Source organism: Protopterus annectens, chromosome 1.part1, assembly GCF_019279795.1.
Source record: "Protopterus annectens isolate FY-2018-M chromosome 1.part1, PAN1.0, whole genome shotgun sequence".
NCBI classification, from domain to species: domain Eukaryota; kingdom Metazoa; phylum Chordata; order Ceratodontiformes; family Protopteridae; genus Protopterus; species Protopterus annectens.
In genome coordinates this window covers 846,662,190-846,681,672 of record NC_056726.1, presented here as the reverse complement: position 1 = coordinate 846,681,672, position 19,483 = coordinate 846,662,190, and the positions used below count along the sequence as shown (strand labels likewise).

The 19,483-nt window shown below is 39.7% G+C and overlaps 1 protein-coding gene across 1 annotated transcript in view; it reads left to right on the top strand.

Moving 5' to 3' along the window:
- Window positions 1–19,483, top strand: part of LOC122815150 (probable E3 ubiquitin-protein ligase HERC1) — a 5,886,073-nt gene that overhangs the window by 3,486,336 nt on the left and 2,380,254 nt on the right. The window contains exon 41 of the mRNA XM_044087407.1: window positions 6,394–6,495. Coding sequence (XP_043943342.1) covers window positions 6,394–6,495 — 102 coding nt within the window. The remainder of the gene's footprint in view (window positions 1–6,393; window positions 6,496–19,483) is intronic.

The following is a 19,483-nucleotide window of genomic DNA, read 5'->3' as shown; positions in this document are numbered from 1 at the left end:
ATGTATTCTTCATGCACTTTATATTGTAACCTTGCATTGTTTTAACCACGCAATATGCTTTTAAAAGTTTATATCTGAATCAATTAGCAATCAATGGTTAATTGGTTAAGTACTCAGTTGTATATTTAAGGTTTGCATTTCATTAAACCTTTAGATTCTGATGAAGTCCAGTTGGTGTGGACGAAAGCGCGCTCAATCTAAGGTTCATTTGTAAAACAAATAAGAATTTACTTGGTGTTGGTTGCTGCTGGTTGCTGCTGTTTTGAGCTGTTTTAACAATAAACTATATATTTTACTATCGAGTGGTGGAAGATTTGTGTCGGTTGGAGGCGAACCCTTTATTTGTACAGTACAGCGGATTTCGTTTGGTTTGGTGTACTTTGCGTTTGGAGGTGGTTTGGAGATTTGGTTACCATACCAACTATATCCTTGAATTTCTGAGTCCCTTATTTTTTTGCCAGTGGTTCTAAGTATAACGCAAACAACAAAGGGGAAAGAGGACACCCCTGCCTGGTTCCTGGCTTTGATAATTTTTTTCTTTTGTATAGAATTATACTACAACAGTGATCCACATGAAGAGCACCATTACCCTTGTATGAATACATTCACCGTAACAGAAGGTGTTCATGTAGAATCACTGTTAGAGTTCCAGATCCCACACACCCCCCCTATTTTTTCTTACCCTTTTTACCTTTTCAGCACAGAAGACTGAGGTGGAGGACACGGTAGCTCCCTTTCATTTTCTAGTTACATTATTTCTGCAATGGCCCTCCCCTCCTCTTTCTCTAATCTGGAGGATTAGATGATGTTAATTGAAACACTTCTCCTGTAGGCACCAACCGGGGTTTGCATTTTGGATTATTTCTGTTTATATTTTCACTAGAACAAGGATAAAGAAGGCAGCTGTTCATTTCACTGGGCATAATCTCCCATCATTTCCAGCAAAAGGGAACTTTGGTGTAGGCTGACTGCCCTTTTATCTGGTATGCATGCCTGCGTCCCTGTACTGGGATGTCCTTAGAGCTGTGGGAATTGGGCCAGATGGGCAAATATCAAACAGCAGACAATTTCTTTATGTATTGAATTTTATTAGAGCAGTAATCCTATGTGAAAATCTTTTGTTTGTTGAGTTTATTGGTATCCACACAGTAGTACTTTCTGGAGAATCAGACTAGAAATAAAATAAATGAAAGCTTGTGGAACAATGCTGGTAGCTCAGTACAGAACACCTCAGCTAAGTCTTTAGATAACTGTAAATGCGGTAATTGAGATTGGCTTCCTGCTATTTGTACATCAAAATGGCTATTAATGTTAAGGGGATTGTGTATGGGTAAAGCTGTTATTGTAATTTAATATAAAAATAGAATGATGTGAGTCGAATGATGAATTATGCTGTGTGAGTTGTCAGTAGTAGTTTGCTTTGTGTTATTATTAACCAGTGTAGAAACTCTTCACAAGACTGAACCAGTTGTAGTAATATTGAAGTAAGAATATTTGTGAAACATGGCTGTTAGTTACAAAGTAGATTTAAGCAGGAAGGTAGTTCCAGTCAGCCAAAAAAAAGTTTTGTGGAAAAACACAACATAGTTGTTGAAATGATACCATCATAAGATTGATTCCTCAAATTTGTGGCTTAAGGCACCATGGTGATAGTGATTTGCTTGTTTTGATAGTTTGTCCTTTCACAAAGTACTGCATTGTTGTTGTTGTTGTTGCTATTGATGTGTCTGTGAGGGACTAATACATTTATTTATTCTAACTCCACATATACAGCACAGTAGTAGAAATGTGATACATTTTGGATACTGCTGATATGAAATCCTTGTAAGGAAACTGATGATCATCATCATTATCACTGCTGCAGCAGTCTTTTAACTATATGGGTTGCATCCTGAGTAGGATACAACCATCCAGCTTCATAAAGCTCTAGCTACCTCCCACACCTACACTCTGACTGCTGACTGGAGAACCCTTTGAACAGAAATCAGCAGAGTGTAGAAATCTTCAGTACTTTCTTGCCACCTTGAGAGGAAGTAACTCTGAAGCTTCACATGAGCAGTAGTCATCCCTCAAGCTTCATTTCTGGCAGATAAGTCCCCACAGGGAAACCCTTCCGCACGGAAATTGTTGTCCTTTAAGAAAATATTGTTATATTTTAATTGGTGACAAAAAATGGTATTTCCCCTTTAAAAAACTTGGTATTTTTCTGTTCTCAGTATCAGAAGTTTCCTGTCAGGGACTACCATTTTTGACTTGACACCCTTTAATCCCCACAAAGGCAGATAAGTTGTATAAAGTGTGTCAGTCTTATAAATTGATTTGGTAAGATAATTTGATCTTCTTCTCCTCTGGCTTAGACAGTTTTTAACTATCAGGCACATATGTGGAAGTTTATTCTCTGTTGTACAGTTTGAGGGAATACTCTGTCATACTGCCTTCAGAAAATAGTTCCTTCCTGAATCCTGTTAATTTCTTATCTTTCTCAGGTATCTGAACATGTGTATGATTGTGCATATACTGTGTCTAGGGCCACTGCTACTGCTACAGCTTTGAGGAGATATGCCTGGGTATTAATCAAATGTTTGCTAATATAGTAAAGTGTGACATTTTGAATTCTGCTTTAGTTAAGGAAGTTTTGTTTGGCCCATCTACTACTCAGGTCCTCAAACAATATAATGAAAGAGTGAAATTAATTTAAGGAGTGTTTTTAAGATCGTCATCTTCCAAGCACTCTATTTTAAGAAACAAAACAAACAATCTCTGCCACCTCCAGCCAAACAGGGAGCGAAAAAGAGATGTCAGGAGGGAAACAACAAGAAATGGGGAGGCTTTCAAAAGAAGGTATGGTGTAATAATTTAGAATGACAATTCCAGCATTCTCCTACCTCTTCCCTCCCGCCTCTCTAAATCTGCCCCAGAAACTGTCTGTCTACATTCCCCTTTGGCAATGGATTGTAGTAGATTCTTGGGTATTAAAAGTGGTTCAGGAGGAATATAGTTGGCACTGGATACAAATAACTCCTGATAGGGCAATTCCTGCCCTTTCTCTGAACCAGATAGAGGTTTTTACTCAAGTTCTTCTAGGCTTGCTCGACCAAAGAATGACAGAACCAGTGCCTTTAGATCAAAGTGGCAAAGGCTCATACTCTGGAATGTTTCTGGTTCCAAAGAAAAATAATTAATGGAGACAAGTTCTAGATCTTTCCTTTCTCAATCAGTACCTGAAAGTACCAAAATTCAAAATGCTTGCCCTTCAGAGTCAGTTACCTCATTCCTCCTCTGAGTTTCATGGTAACACTAGATGTAAAGGATGCTGCTTATCATCACATTCTCATAGCCACATGTTTCAAAAACTTTCTCTGATTGTGTCTCTGAGTCACATTATCAGTTTTCTGTAATACCCATTATGTTATCTGTAGCTCCAAGGGTGTTTACAAATTGTCTAGCTGCAGTGATAGCTCTTCGCAGACTGCATGGCATTCACATTTGTTCTGTATTTCTTTGCAGACTCTTTTTCCCCAGATATCAGTAATCTTTACCTGTATTTTGTCTTTTCTTACTAATCTGAGATTCCAGATAAATATACAAAAATCCTCATTGACTCCATCACACATGATTGTGTCTATGAGTTGCCCTCTAGGGACCTCTGACCATTGCAAGAAGTTAGATTTTCATCCAGAAATGTTCCTTAGCTTCTCCAGTCAGTCTGAGAGGTCTGCAAGATAATATCTCTGGATTCTAGGGTTCATGGCTTGTATGATTCTCGTGGTTCTAATTGCTAGTTTGCACGTTAGAAAAATTCAGTAGTTTGCAAAAACACATGGACCCAACATCTTCATCCTCTGGAATTTCAGATTGCATTTTTGGGCTTTGTCAAAAAAGATCTGCACTGGTGGAAACGGCAAATGATTCTAAACCCAAGTCTCCCCTTTTTTCCTCAAATCCCAAGTCAGTCTGTAATTACAGATGCCTCAGATTTTGCTCAGACAGCAGTTTCTTTGGGGGCAAAAGTGCAAGGGTTGTGGAGTTCCGCAGACTAACCAAAGCAAATAAATGTTAAAGAGATGTTATCTGTGATCCATGCATTAAAATCTCCTCACTATCTATAGTCCTCAGGACCTGTTCAGTTGATTACAGACAGCACAATAGTCATGTGGTCCATAAGCTGGGAGGCACAAAGCCGTACTTCTATGCTGGCTGGCTATGATGGTAGGTAGCTCTACAGCGCACCTTAACCCTCCAAGTTTCTTAAATTCTGTCAGAGTAGAATGTAGTGGAAGATGAGCTGTGCAGGACAAGAGTAGATCCTCCCAAATGGAACTTGAACAAGGAAGGGGACTTCCAGGAAATTATCCTATTGTGGGGAACTCTTCAAACAGCTCTGTTTGCCTCCTTTTAAAACTGACAACTGATCAAGTTTGGAAGACAGATGCATTTTCATTGCCATGGTCACAGATGTTTCTTTATGCATTTCCACCCTTTCAACTTATATCAGGGTAATTCTAAAGATTTTGAAGGGCTCTTCAAAAGTCATTGTGGTGACTTCCTTTTGGTTCAGGCAACTTTTTTTTTCCTTCTTATGGAACTGGTCAAGGGCAGTTACCACAACCTTCCTCATAAACAGGGCCTACTCACAAGTTGAAGGGAGTTTGAGACACCTCACTCTCATACATCTTCAACTAACTACCTAGATGATTAAATTTTGATTCCTTTTAGACACCGCTTTCATGAGGATATGCATCACGTTTAAATCAGGCAAGAAAAGCTACTAACAGGAAACTTTATATTGGCAAGTGGTAAAGATTTTCCAGCTCATGCTTAGCCATTAACCAGTTCCCCATCAGGGAATATGTACCACTTGTTCTGAAATATTTACATGAGTTACTTTCCTCTGGCCTGTCTTCTTCGTCTGTAAAGGTATGCCTTGTGGCCATTTCAGCATGTCTGCTCGTGGATCCTCCCCTTTCTTCTCTGTTTTTCAGGGGGGGGGGGTTACATCTTAGTTCTCCTAGCAAACAGGTGGGCCTTTTCTGGGATTTAACTTCATTACATCTCTCTCTGATCCAGCTCATCATGTGAATTTAAGATTCATTGCATAGTAGTCCTTATTGCTCCAACATCTGCAAGAAGAGTCTCTGAGTTGCAATCTCATATGGTGAGTGAGCCCTGTCAGGTCTTTCATAGAGATAGGGTCATATTATGAACAAATCCCTTATTTATGCCTAAAGTTGATTCAGAATTTACTTTTAATTTTAATCAAGTCATCAATATCCCAGTATTCTATTCTGAACCTTAGAGCCTGGGAGAAAGAATTCTAATTAAACAGGACGTGCATAGGCAGCTCAGGTACTATCTTGACAGAAATACATTTGTTATATAGGCAGATCAGCTAGTTATTTCTTATAATTAGAAGGGACAGTCCATGTCAAAACACACTATTTCAAGGTGTTTGTCCTCAGCTGTTACGTTTCGTTATACCCACCATGAAAAAAATCTGTTCTAGGCAGGAACAAGATGCATTCTACAAGAGCATTGGCATTGGTGATGGCAAACTGGAAAGGGGTGTACTCTTGAAGCATTCTAGTGGCAGCATCATGGTTCCCTGAACATACTTCAACAAGGCATTACAAACTGGGTTCTTTCTCCAGGTCCAGGATTGAATTTGCTAGCACAATTTCCCAGGTGCTGTTAGATCTTTATTCTTTCTTCTCTTCCTGCCAAGTTGGATTTCTACCAATATAGCTAAAAGGCCACTGTAGTAGTGAGAGTGATGAACATGGTATAGTCGTGTAAGCTGCACTTGCCATAGCAGTAGTTGTTCAAATCGCTGACTGCTGCAGTGGCCACACTCACACTATATCCCTGTACTTCTGTATATAGTTAGTTGTTGGGATATATAATTATTTGTTACTCATCCCGAACCTGTAAAAGATACAAAAAGTTAGCTCGTTCTCTATCTCTTTATGAGCAAGAAAGTCCTGAAGATTTCTGTACTCTGCTGATTTCCCTTCAGGGGATTGGCCAGTCGGAGTCTACATCTGACATGGAGCCAGAGCTTTGTGGAACTAGCTGGTTGTTGTATCCTAGGCAAGATGCAACCCATATAGCCAAAGGGCAACTGCAGCAGTGAGGAATTTGAACATCTGCTGTTATTTTAACTTCAGTTTACACAACTGTATATAGCTGCTGACTGACAAACAATGGTATTATTGTACAGATTCAGCTGTTGCAGGAATGTGTAGAAAGAGAAAGTGTAGTGACAGTACTAACCTTATGAGCAGTGGACCACACACACAGTTATCTGTTTTGTAAAGTCTTGGAAATATTAATGAATCATAGCATGCAATCTTAAATGTAATTTTTGTATGTTTCATTTGTTCACTGATATCATAGGTTTCAAAGGCAACTCACCGGAAGCACCCCCAAGGATAGCAGTCCCCTTACTAGAAATGGGATTCACCATCCAGCACATTTATGCAGCCATAGAAGCAACAGGTAAGTTTTAATGCTAGAGTTTTTTGTTGTTGTGGTTGCCTTCTGTATAGCTATCATTTTAACTTCCATTAATTAAGTTTAATACCAGATTTCAGTTGCTCGGTTGTTGCTTTATTTCTGGTGCTTGGTGAATGGTTTATATATATATATATATATATATATATATATATATATATATATATACACACACACACACACACACACATATATATATATATATATATATATATATATATATATATATATATATATATAAAACATGCAGGGGTATAGGGAGTCCAGAGTGGCTTGCCCCTCTTTTTGCACCACTCAGTCTTTTTATTTGATCAAAAAAGATCAATTTCTTGTGCGGTATTTTGTATGTTTGGTAAATGATAAGGCACTAATATATATATATATATATATATATATATACATATATATATATATATATATATATATATATATGGGTCCACTTTTTAATTTTGAAATTCCACAACTTCGAAGCTCTAAATACCAAAGCTCAGAACATTGAAGTTGTGGAATCTCGAAACCTATCAATGGGGATTGTCATACAGTGTGGAACAGGAACTTTACCGTTCTCTTCACTGTAGTGCGATCTCAGAGTTGGTATATTTAAGTACCTGTGGTGTCCATGGGGAGATACTGGAAGAGTACTGTGTTCTTCATATGGATTAAGCAAATGTTTGCTGTAAGAGGACAGTCTTCCTATGCCATCTTTACTTTTTTCAACATTTACAGTCCTCTGTGTATAATCAGCATTGTATTGAAAGTGCTCTGCTTTTGTTTCTGCAGCTTTCTTTTTAATTACACTTCCATTATTTGTGTTAACTAGCTGCCAGATCATCAGGTCAAATACACAACTTGGACCGCCTTTTCTTTTGTGACGATCATTTGGCACTACAGTTTGTGAAGCTTGCCAGAAATGTATTGATACCACACGACACAGCGGATCACACTCAAGGCCCAACTCTCTGCCAGAAATACCACATACAAGGGTAGAGGCAAAGGCTGCATTTTGCTATCTCATTTGTTCCTTTCTGCCCAGCAGTAATGTAAATGAGCTAAGGTAATGAAAAATCTAACAAACACAATCAGAACAGATCTCACAAAGTAAATATAGCCAATCGGGAAATGTTCCCTCAAGACTAACGACACTAAGGATCAGTCCCACGCAGGGAGTTTGGGGAGTTTTTAACCTTTATCATCACTCAGCAAGCTGGTAGAATCCAACCTTCTTAGCCCAAAGTGAAAGTTTCCTTAAAAGTCAGAGAAATTGGTCTCTGATTTTTTCTTGGTTCTGCTAGCTTCTTGATCTGTCCATGCATAGTCCACCATAATGTTTAGCATGGACATACATCACTGACAACTTTTGAAGTTGTACTTTGATTTCTTGACACTGCTGCAATGTATTTTTTAAAGAATGCAGCTGCTGTTGAATTTGGCTTTGTGCCCATCACTCTGGCTTGATGTTTCAAGGATAATTGCTCAAGACAGTTTTCTCTATCCACCTCTGTGCTGTTATTTCAGGACTACAATTCCAAGAGATTTTGTCCTGGACTTCACTTCAGCAGATGTGGTCAAGTGAAAACTTTCTAGTACAGGTTTGCTAATGTTTTTGAGGCACCTTTCCAAGTTCTTTATTATGTATGTACATGGTGGTGGTGAATTGTAATGCCTTGCAAGTTAATGATTAAGCAAGAAATTGTTAACAAACTTCTTCCTGTGGTTCCAATAGCCTCCATTTGACTTCTGTATGATTTTGAACAAGTCATTTAACCAGATAAGGGGATTTGTGTCCAGTGGGCTTAGCTAGTTAACAAACAAATAAAATATCCCCAGCCTGGTGACGGGTGATGTAACACCCTTTTGTGAAGCTCCTCTGCCTCCCCACTTCAGTTTTTAAACCTGCTTTGAACCATTTTGCTCACTTTCTACTTTCTTTTGTTTTATTCTTTTATTCATCTATTTTTATATTTTATTTAAATATTTGGTTGTTGAGTAACTGAGTTGGTGTAATAACCTGAGAAGTAGCAGAGCAGGAAATAAATAACAAAAACAAGCTTTGTTAAACATCATGAATAACAGTAAGTAAAACAATTTATTTATTGTTTATTATTTTTTCCTAATGGGTAGGTGAGCTGGTCTGTTGCTCTTTTTCACTTATGACCTGGGCTGACAGAGCAGTATATAAATCAGTTTACAATAATATATAAACAGTTTTCATCAATAAAGTCTACAAAATACATGGAAACATTAGTAGCAAATTAAGTACAAATCATACAGTGTAATAACAATACAGAGATAACATAAGATACAACTATAACATATAAATCTCTATTTCAGTACTACATCTGATATATTGCAGAATATCATTAACCTATCTCAATAGCAGTTGCAATGGGTTCAGTAATAAAGTAGCTACTTTCACAGTATGGTAAAGTATACAGCTTTATTTTGTTTTTTGCTTTCCTATAAGCCAGTGAGGATGAGTTCCTTATGTAAAATGCTCTTAAAGTCAGCTTTGTTGTAGAACAAATTATTGGTAAAATCACTTATAGGTTCATAGGCTGGTACTAGGCTATCGGCCCTAGGGGCCTATACAAGCCTAGCCATAACAATTACCTGGCTATTTCTTCCCACACTATTTACTTCCCTGAACCCGTCTAGCAGGGCGACTGACGTGATTCCAGGGTGTATTTCTTTTCTCCCATCCAATCGTCAAGGTTCCTTTTAAAGAGGGCCTAAAAGGCACTCTGCTTGACATGTATGGGCAGTCTATTCCAGAGTCTGGGGAGTCTCTGGGTCAGGAGCGTATCCCTCCAGCATGTTTTTTTTTATTTTGATGACAAGGTTTAGATCCCTGGAGCATGTGGCTCTGAGGGATTGGCATTTCTTTAAGTGTAGCATGTCCAACAGCTGTGGGTTTGACATGGCCTTGTATGTTAAGTAGAGATCGCCTCTGAGTAGACGATATGCAACAGAGTATAGCTGGAGTTTTTTTTAAGGCAGTCAGCATAAAGCATCTGCTTTTGGCTTGTGATTCTTTTAGTGAGGTACTTCTGTGACCTTTCCAGTTGTTGCAGATGTCTTAAGATGTACATACCAAACAGGGCATTGTATCCTATAATGGGTCTAATGAGGGATGAGTACAGTGGGACAATAACCTCCTTTTTTCTGGATGAAAAGCCCTTAGTAATGAAGTGTGCCACATAGAAGTATTTCCCGACTGTTGTGGCGATGTGGTTATCAAAGGTGAGACCATCTTCCACCTGTGTCCCTAAGTCTCTTATCACACTTTTGGTGTTTAGTGTACTGCCACCTATGTGGTAATTCACGGGTACATGTTTTTTCCCCAAAGGGGATAACTATACATTTTTTGGCATTGAGCTTGAGCCCATGGCTCTGGCACCAAGCATCTGTTTCTGTAAGGCCCTTTTGTAGAGTATCCACTTAATTTGGGGATTCAGTAATGGCTCCCAATTTGCAGTCATCTGCGAACTTTGTTAGCCAGAGTCCCTTAGGGTTGGCCTGTACTTCAGAGAAGTAGATGCCAAACAAGAGCGGTCCCAGGACTGAACCCTGAGGTACTCCACTTGTCACTTTTCTGGAGCTGGATTTGGATTTGGCTACTTTTACAGTGTGGGTTCTGTCAGTAAGCCAGTTAGCAACCCATCGAGTGACTTGGGGATTAATACCCAGCTTGGTAAGTCTGTCTATGATTCCAGAGTGGGGGATGGTGTCAGAGGCCTTGCTGAGGTCCAGATAGGCTGTGTGGGACTGCCTTACCCTCATCCATGGCTCTGGAGACTGATTCAAGGAAGTCAGTCAGGTTCAGGAGACAAGATCGGCACTTCACGAACCCAAACTGGGTAGGGTCCAGAGTTTGAAGGTTGCCATTGTCTTTGTTTATAAGTTCCATGATAATATATTCCATGGCCTTGCAGATCAGGCTCGTCAGACTGATGGGGCTGTAGTTCCCGGCATCCAAGGTGGATCTCCCCTTGTGGAGTGGGATAACTGTAGCTGTGCGCCACTCAGTGGACATGAAGCCTGAGGTGAGGCTATGATTAAACATGACACTTAGGTGAGGTGCCATTTCATTTTGTAGTTCATGTAATACACAGCCCGGGAATTCATCTGGTCCCATGGATGCTGTAGTCTTAGCTTTGGAGAGTGCATTTTCTACCTGTGTGGCCGTTATTACCAGAATTTGACAATCTTCCGGTATTGAGATGGGCTGAGATGGGCCGATACCCAATAGTAAGGACTGCAGCAATGGAATCCTCGAACATCTACATTTATGGTAGGTACAAAACTGTACTTTTGGGATGTGGGGGATGAAGTTGGCGCTGAATTGATCTGCCAGGATATTGGCAATATCCTTGGGATCAGTATATTTAAAGCCATTCTGTTGTAGCTCAGAGCAGATATGAGCATTGCCATATAGATTCTTGACATACTTATAGAATGCCTTATGGTTGTCTTTGGAATCTTTGTCAGTTTTATTTTCATAACTAGCTTTTGAGGATTTTATGAGGGATCTCTGCTTCTTACTGAGGCGGGTAAGGGAGTTTTTTGCATCCTGGTATTTTCCTCTTTTCTGCAACAGTTTCTTCCTTTTGTTGTAAAGTTTGTTTATGGCAGGGGACCACCAGATTGACTTCCTTTTTTTTGGAGGAGATCATCTTGGTTCTATTTGGGATGGCATGATTCATGCATGAGTGGATGTGCTCGTACAGTGCCTTAGTGTAGGATTCAGCAGTTGAACTTTCAGTTCCCATCTGCATGGGTGTCATGAAGTTTGTCACTTCTGACTTGAGTAGCATGAAGTTGGCTTTGGAGACATTTTGTATGGAGGTTTCCTTACTGGGGGGGGGCTGTGGGTGGGATGTGGCTGTTAAGGATGATTAGTTTATGGTCATACCTGACCAACGAGGGGGTGACCATAGGTGTGGAGCATCAATTTCCCATGTTGGTAATGACCCAGGACTAGAATATTGGAGCCCCTGGTGGGACTATGGATTAGTTGATCCAGGGCATTGGAATTTATGAATTCCAAGAACCGTTGGGCAAGGGTGTTGGTACACGAGTAGTTTTCCCAGTTAATGGCAGGGTAGTTGAAATCACCCAGTATTAGGGTGTGTGGTTGTATCTTAATATTTTCCAGTATGTTTAGAAAGGTGTAGTGAGAATCTTGGGGCATGGTGGGGGATCTGTAGCAAGCTACAGTTTGGATTGCAGTCTTACCTAGTGTTAGTTGCACCCGGAGAATTTCAGACACATTGTGTTGGGCAACTAGCCTGGTGGTGTGAATATCCGTGGTGAATATGGACACTCCTCCACCTTTAGTGTTTCGGTCCTGGTTTGGTGGCCAAAAAGTGTGGTAAGAGTTGTAACCTGGTATTGCAGGGGTGCTGTCTGGAGCCTTGAACCAGGTCTCAGTTACTGCACAGATATCGATGTTTTCCATTTTTAGGAGTGCCTCAACATAGTGCATTTTGAGGTTTAGACTTCTAGCATTGAGTAGCATTACCTTCAGAATTTGCATGCTTGTACCTGTTACGGTGGTGGTTTTGTCCTTTGAACTTTGCCTTAAAAAAGGCGCTATAGGGGTGGCAAGAGCCTTACCCATGGTAGTTAGTTTTACTGTGATAAAACAGTTGGTTTTAAGTTTACTGAAGGAGCTGGTGTGGTTACCTTAAGTTAGATGGTTATATTGTTGTGGCTTGTCAGAGCTTAAGCTATTTACAATTCTAACTGTAAACTATTTCATCATAATGAAAGATTTTTTTCAAATATTGTATGTCTCGATTTACCCATGCCAAAGTCTACAGTTTTAAATGTATTAGTCAAGACAAATTTGGTATTAGACAGTTTCATGAAGACCAGACATGCAGATGTCAAACTGTGGCTGATTGTGTGAACTGCTGATTCATCAAAGTCAATGTATCCCTTTCACAAAGATACAATGACATCAGAGGGGATTATATATAATTGGTGGGGGTTGCATTGGGTCTTTTCCTGCATGGGGAGGTGAGGGCAAACCCCACACCAGCACAGAACAAAAAAGATAAAAATGTAATTTTCTGAGTCTGCAGGGTTGTCCTTTCAGTCAGTCTACTATAGCTGTATTGGGAATCCCAAAGTTAGTCTTCACACAATCAAATTGTTCATAGGTTCATAGGTAGGTACTAGGCTATCTGCCCGTGGGCATTTATAAGCCTAGCCAGAGTGTGTCGGCTTTCGCCGCCCCATTGATTAATTAACTGAGCCTTTGTTAAGCAGAGCCACTGAAGTGATCCCAGAGGTGTATTTTCTGTTACCCATCCACTCGTCAAGGCTTCTCTTGAAGAGTGTTAGTGAGGGGCTCTGCCTAATGTAGTTAGGAATTTTGTTCCAAAGCATGGGGAGTTTCTGTGACAGGAATCTATCCCTCCAGCATGTTCTATTTATTGTTGTGGCGAGGTTTAGCTCACTAGAGAGTGTGGCTCGCAGTGACTTGGATTTCTTTAGGTGGAACATGTCCATCAATTGTGAGTTGGACATGGCTTTGTAAGTCAGGTAGAGATCACCTCTGAGTAAGCGATATGCCACTGAGTACAGCCGGAGTTTTTTCAGTCGGGCTGCATAGGACATATATTTTAGGCCAGTAATCCTCTTGGTGAGGTGCTTTTGTGGTCTTTCAGGCTGTTGGAAGTGTCTTGTGAGGTACATCCCAAATGGGGCATTGTACTCTATGATGGGTCTGATGAGTGACGAGTAGAGGGGCACAATAACCTCTTTATTTCTAGATGTAAACCCCTTAGTAATTAGATGGGCTACATAGAAGGATTTCCTAACTACTTTGGCAATATGATTGTCAAAGGAGAGATTACTATCTACCTGGATCCCCAGATCTCTTATTACCTCTTCTGTATTAAGGGGGCTGCCGCCTATGTGGTAATTCATGGGTGTTTTGTTTTTCCCCAAACGGGATGACTATGCATTTTTTGGCATTTAGCTTGAGGCCATGACTTTGATACCAGGTGTCTGTCTCAGTAAGGCCTTTTTGGAGGATGTCCGTGTCAGCAGGAGAGTCAATTATGGCCCCCAGTTTGCAGTCATCGGCGAACTTGGTTAGCCATAGTCCTCCTGTGTTTGCCTGTACTTCTGAGTAATATATGCTGAACAGTAGGGGTCCCAGAACCGAGCCTTGCGGGACACCACTTGTGATTGGTTTAGAGTCAGACCTGGAGCCCGCTATTCTTACCGTGTGAGTTCTGTCTGTAAGCCAGTTGGCAACCCATCTTGTGATGTAGGGGTTTATGTTCAGGCTGGTGAGTTTTTCTATAATACCCGAGTGAGGAATGGTGTTGAACGCCTTGGTGAGATCAAGGTAGGCTGTGTGAACCACCTTTCCCCTCGTCTATGGCCTTGGTAACTGTCTTGAAGAAGTCAACCAGGTTTAGTAGGCATGATCTGCCCTCAACAAAGCCGAACTGGGTCGGGTCAAGTGTTTAGAGGTTCCCAATGTCTTTGTTAATGAATTCCATGATAATGCGCTCCATAGCCTTGCAGACCAGGCTTATGGGGCAATAGTTACCAGGGTCAGTTGTGGCCCCTCCTTTGTGGAGCGGAATAACCATTGCTGTGCGCCATTCTATGGGCATGCAGCCTGTGGAGAGGCGGAGGTTGAACAGCATGTTTAGGTGGGGGGGTTAGTTCTTTCAGTAGTTCGTGCAAGACGCAGCCTGGGACACCATCTGGCCCCATTGATGCTGTGTTTTTGGCTTTTGAAAGGGCTGTTTTCACCTGTGCTTCTGTGATTTCTGGGACACTGCACTTTTCCAGTATTGTTGTGGGCTGTTTTGAAGGTGAGAGGGAGGTGAAGTTTGCACTGAATCTGTCTGCCAGTATGTTGGCAATATCAGTAGGTTCAGTATATTTTGTGCTATTTTGCACTATCTCAGAGCATATCTGTGAGTTGGCACTTAGATTCTTGACATAGCTAAAGAAGGCTTTGTGGTTATCTTTCGAATCCTTGGCTATTTTTCTTTCGAAGTTAGCCTTGAATGATTTTATGAAGGACCTTAGTTTCTTACTGATACTGATCAGGGATGTCTTTCCTTCTTGGGATTTGCTTTTTTTCTGAACTAGTTCTTCCTTTTGTTGTATATCCTGTTTATGGCAGGGGTCCACCAGACTGGTTTCCTTCTCTTAGGGGAGCGAGTCTTGGTTTTGCTAGGGATGGCACGATCCATGCATCCTTGTAGGTGCTCAGAGACTGCAATTGTAAAGGATTCTGCATCTTGGGCAGTGTTATCCTTTAACGTGGGGGCTGTGAAACTTACCACCTCTGCCTTAAGTAAGGTGACGTTTGCTTTAGAAAAGTTTTTCACTGTGGTTTTCCTGGTTGGGGGTGGTGGTGGGGTGTGGACATCCGGGGTGATTAGTTTATGGTCTGATCTAACCAGTGACGGGTTGACCTCCAGTACAGAGCATCTGTCGCCCATGTTGGTGATGACCAGGTCCAATATGTTGTGGCCTCTGGTAGGGGAGTTTACCAGCTGATCCAGGGCATTTGAGTTGATAAATTCCAGGAAGAGCTGAGCCTGGGAGGTTGTACTCAAGTAGTTTTCCCAGTTAATGTTAGGGTAATTGAAATCTCCCAAGATCAGGGTGTTCAGTAGGACCTTCATGTTTTCCAGTGTCTCCAGCTGCTGTTGGCTAAGGTATATCACTTTAACAGTAAAAGATTACACTGGCATTGTAACCACTTCATCGGTGTCTTCTGCCAGACAGAAATTGCACTGGAGTGGCTTATTTGCTTTGAGGAACTAGTATGGGTTTCGATCTGAGGGACACTTGTAACAGAAGTCATTGCAGCAGTCTGTGTTTCTTGTTTTGCTGCAAATCACAAGGAAGAGTGTTTTTGATAGGCAAATAGATCTTTCTATGTATATATGACTTGGTGAAATATGACACTTTATTGTGTTGTATTAACAGTAAATGTTTACATGGGTACTGGCCTTTCAGTTGAAGAAATTAACAAAGTGTGCCAGAAGAAAGAGCTGAAAAGACTTAAAGATAGAAATTAAAATAGTTTATAACTATTGTCCTGAAAACTTATCTTTAAATACAGTAACCACATTTATAAAATGTTGTTCACTTCCTGTGATAAGAATGGTACTAAGACACCATGAGTATGAATGCATCTGAAGGGAAGTAGTCAAGCTTATTAAACGGTAGTATTTACAAAGTGGGCAGTCGTGAAAAAATTAAGAAATGTATTATTGGTTGTCCATGAAAACAGAACATAAAGACTCAAGAACACAGAAGTGATTAGATGCTTTTTATTGGACCATCAGTGCATTTCTTAATTTTTCCCTCATTAGGTTTTACATCACCTCTGTGTTCCACTGCCTTTGTTTCCTAGAGAGAGATTAATTTTCGAACATTGTCTGGTAATGTTGTTGCCTTAATAATAAAATCTTAAAAAAAACGCCTTTAGAAATTTATCATTTAAGACACAGGCAAATATACATTAACAGAAAATAAAACAATCCATATTAACATTTTTTGCATTTACATACATTATACATCACATGATATCTTTTCTTTCCTTGTAACTATCATCAGTCCAACTTTACATAAATTGCTGATTTCTTGCTTTCTCCTAAACATCACTCTTCCTATTGAGCATTATTCTGCATGTATTGCTCCCACTATTTCCATTTATTTCTATGCAATTTGCTCCTTCCTTTTGTAAAGGTCTATCTTCCAGTTCTTTTATCTCTTTTATAATATTCAGTACTTAAAATAGAGTTGGTTTTGACTTTGATTTCCATTTTTAGTACTGCTTTTTGGCAGCCAACAGAATGGAACTTAATAAGGCCTTCACCATGTCTAGGCAATTCAAATCGTGTGTCTTAGCTCAAAAGACTCTTTCCTTAGTTACAGCCATTTGCTCACTCAGTATCTCTGACAGAGTTCTCTGTAGGGAATTTATAAAATCTGCCAGCTCATTACACTCTCAAAGCATATATTCCCAGTTACCACTTTCTTCCCCATCACACCTCCAACATTTGCTGTCTAGCTGAAGAAATATTCATTGAAGTCTGCTTGGGGTATAAAAATACCTATACAAACACTTCCAAGCCAAGATCTTAACCTTTCTGGACTTTTTTGCGTACTTGAGAGCCATGCATATGTCCTCCCATTGTTCTCTTGCATATTGCATTTCCAGTCTCTCTTCCCAATCTTTTGTAAACTCCTCTGATTGATTCTTATAGTTATCATGCAAAATTTTATATGTTCTAATTATCCCTTTTAAACACCAGGTTATTTTCAAGATTCAACTAAAAAGTATACCACAGCAGGACTTTCACTTAAGATTCCCCCATCCATTTTCTTTGCCTGCACTCTGATATCAGTCCTTGGTAGATAAGGCAGTCTCTAGCCTGCTGTCCATATTTCTTCTTGGCCTCATCGCACTCTATTACCTTTCCCTCTCTAGTTATTTGCTCCCAATGCCTTTGTTCATTTGTCATTTTTCTCTAGTAAATTCCAACTACCTCCTGCCTGTTTCAGTACCCTTATCTGCAGTCAACCCCAATGGCAACATCTTTTACTCTGTTCTCATATTGGCTTAGTTCTTAGAATACTTTCTACTGCTTTATGAATATAATATTCTGTGTGGTGGTTATTCTCCTTAAAGATCCGCTTCCAAAATCTTGCTCTCTCTTCCCCTTGCTTCATCATCATCTCTTTTCATTTTGAATGATAACTTTCTGCTTCTGTTATGTATGTGAGCTGTAACTGTATAGCACTAAAATTACCCTTCAGTTCAGGTAATCCTAAACCACCTTGTCTTTTGGAAAGATCAACTTATCCCACTTAACTCTTGCCCTCTTTTCCTCCCAGATAAATTCTTTCAACTCTTTACTAATTGGTGTCCACAACTCTTAATTACTGTCCACAGTTTCTCCTCTAGTTGATAAAGATATGCCTAACCCGTATATAAAACTAAGGAGACTAAAAACATTTTCAGCGTTTGTATCTTACTTATCCATGTTCATACAGAAGAGCTTCAAGTTTCTCACTTTTTGTGTTATCATTTGTTTAGTCTCTTCTCACATATCTTGAGCTGCCATAACAGAAGCTTTTTTTAAGGCATACTCCTAAATACTTAATTTTATCATGTCCCCATAAATATGGGTATTGCTGGACCAATTCATCTGTGGGTACTTAATTGTTGGCTATAGCCTTTGTTTTATCTTCAATGATTTTATATGCCAGAAAGACATAAAACTGTCTGAAAATGCTCCACAACACTAAGATGTAATTTTCTGGGTTCATCAATTACAAAATAATAAATCCATTGTTTATATCATTGCATTTCCGAGTTCCTTATTTTCTTTGACCTTGATTATAAATATGAAGCAAATAACAAATGAGAAATAGGGAACCCCTGGCATGGTTCCTCTATTCAAACACTCTCTAATTCTTACATCCAATCCTTTGTATAGCCTCCTAATTAACCTTATTATTGTATCAGGAATATAACTGATTCCATTGCCCTAACCATAAAATCCCAGCTTACTGTGTGAAATGCTTTCTCTGCATCAAGACCCACTAACAACAGTGATCTTTTCTTGTACTCTGTTTCCCTCTGGATCATCATTGTTCTGTTAATGCTTTCAGATTTTTGCCAGCCCTTCACAAAACCACATTGATTCATATCTATTCATTTTGGCAACACATTTTCTATTGTTTTAGTTAGTGTAAATGTAATCACTTTATAGTCATGGTTTAAAATTGAAGTGTGTCTGTATGAACTTGTGCCTGATGGGTCTTCCCAGGGATGCCATTTGTTCCTGGAGGCTTTCCTGAATATTATTTAAACATCACTGTTTTTATCTCATCTCTTCCTATCTTATCTAGGTCTGCGTATAGAAACAATAGATTTCTTACAAGTAGCACAAAAGCCACCATTGCTAGAACCCACCTCCTGTCAATTCTCCTGTATGCTTCCCCAGTCTTAACCAACCTCCACAAGACAGATCTAGCCAAACTCGAAGCCTCTTACAATAAAATCTCCAAGTTTGCCGCTAATGCCACATCACATCGCTGCTCATCACTTAAGCAGCTCAAATGGCTTGAACTCCCTCAACTTCTTCTCTTTAATCAACTTACATTCACCCACAAACTACTCGGTCAATTAGAAACCCCCCACTCTCACTCAGATATCACTCAGCCATATTCCTCCTCAAGATCCCTTCACTCCAGCAACAAACTACTTCTGCACACCATCAAAGCTAACAATTCAGGAGGTGAATCACTTTTTTTCTAGCTACATCTCCAGATACTGGAATAATGTACCTAACTCGCTAGTAATTAAACTCCTCAACACTTCAATTTTAAAAAAAAAAACTTCTAAAAACGCACCTTTCTAACACCTGGCTCTACACCTGCAACTCCCCTGGATAACCTACTCCTCCTTTTCACTCTGTTATCATTGCTCTTACTCTACTAGCATGATCTACCACTAATGGTAGTTTCACTTTAACTGTACATAATCATTTGGATATATCCACTAAATGTTAACAACCATTTTTTTATGTAAATTACTGTTGCTCTACTTAATGTGTCTGAAACCCCTTTCTTGTATGTGTTTGCTTCTCACCTGGCTGCATTTGTTTCTCTATTGCATGTATTTGTTACTCATGGAACATTTCTCCCCGGGCCTCCACTGAAAAAGGAGTTGTGTCCAGTCGGACTTTCATAGTAAACAAATATAAAATAAATAAATCAGTAAAATATGTGTTTGCCATTACAGCCACTGCACTTTTCTCATGTTGTCATTCATTTACGTTTTTCCTTTTGTAACTTTTTACTGTTGAAGATTTGCCCAAGCTGCTAATCAAACTCTTTTGGCTTGGATTACATTCAAGGCTTTATCCAGCTATACCAACGGATCTGGTGATCTCAGTATTGTAGGTGGTAG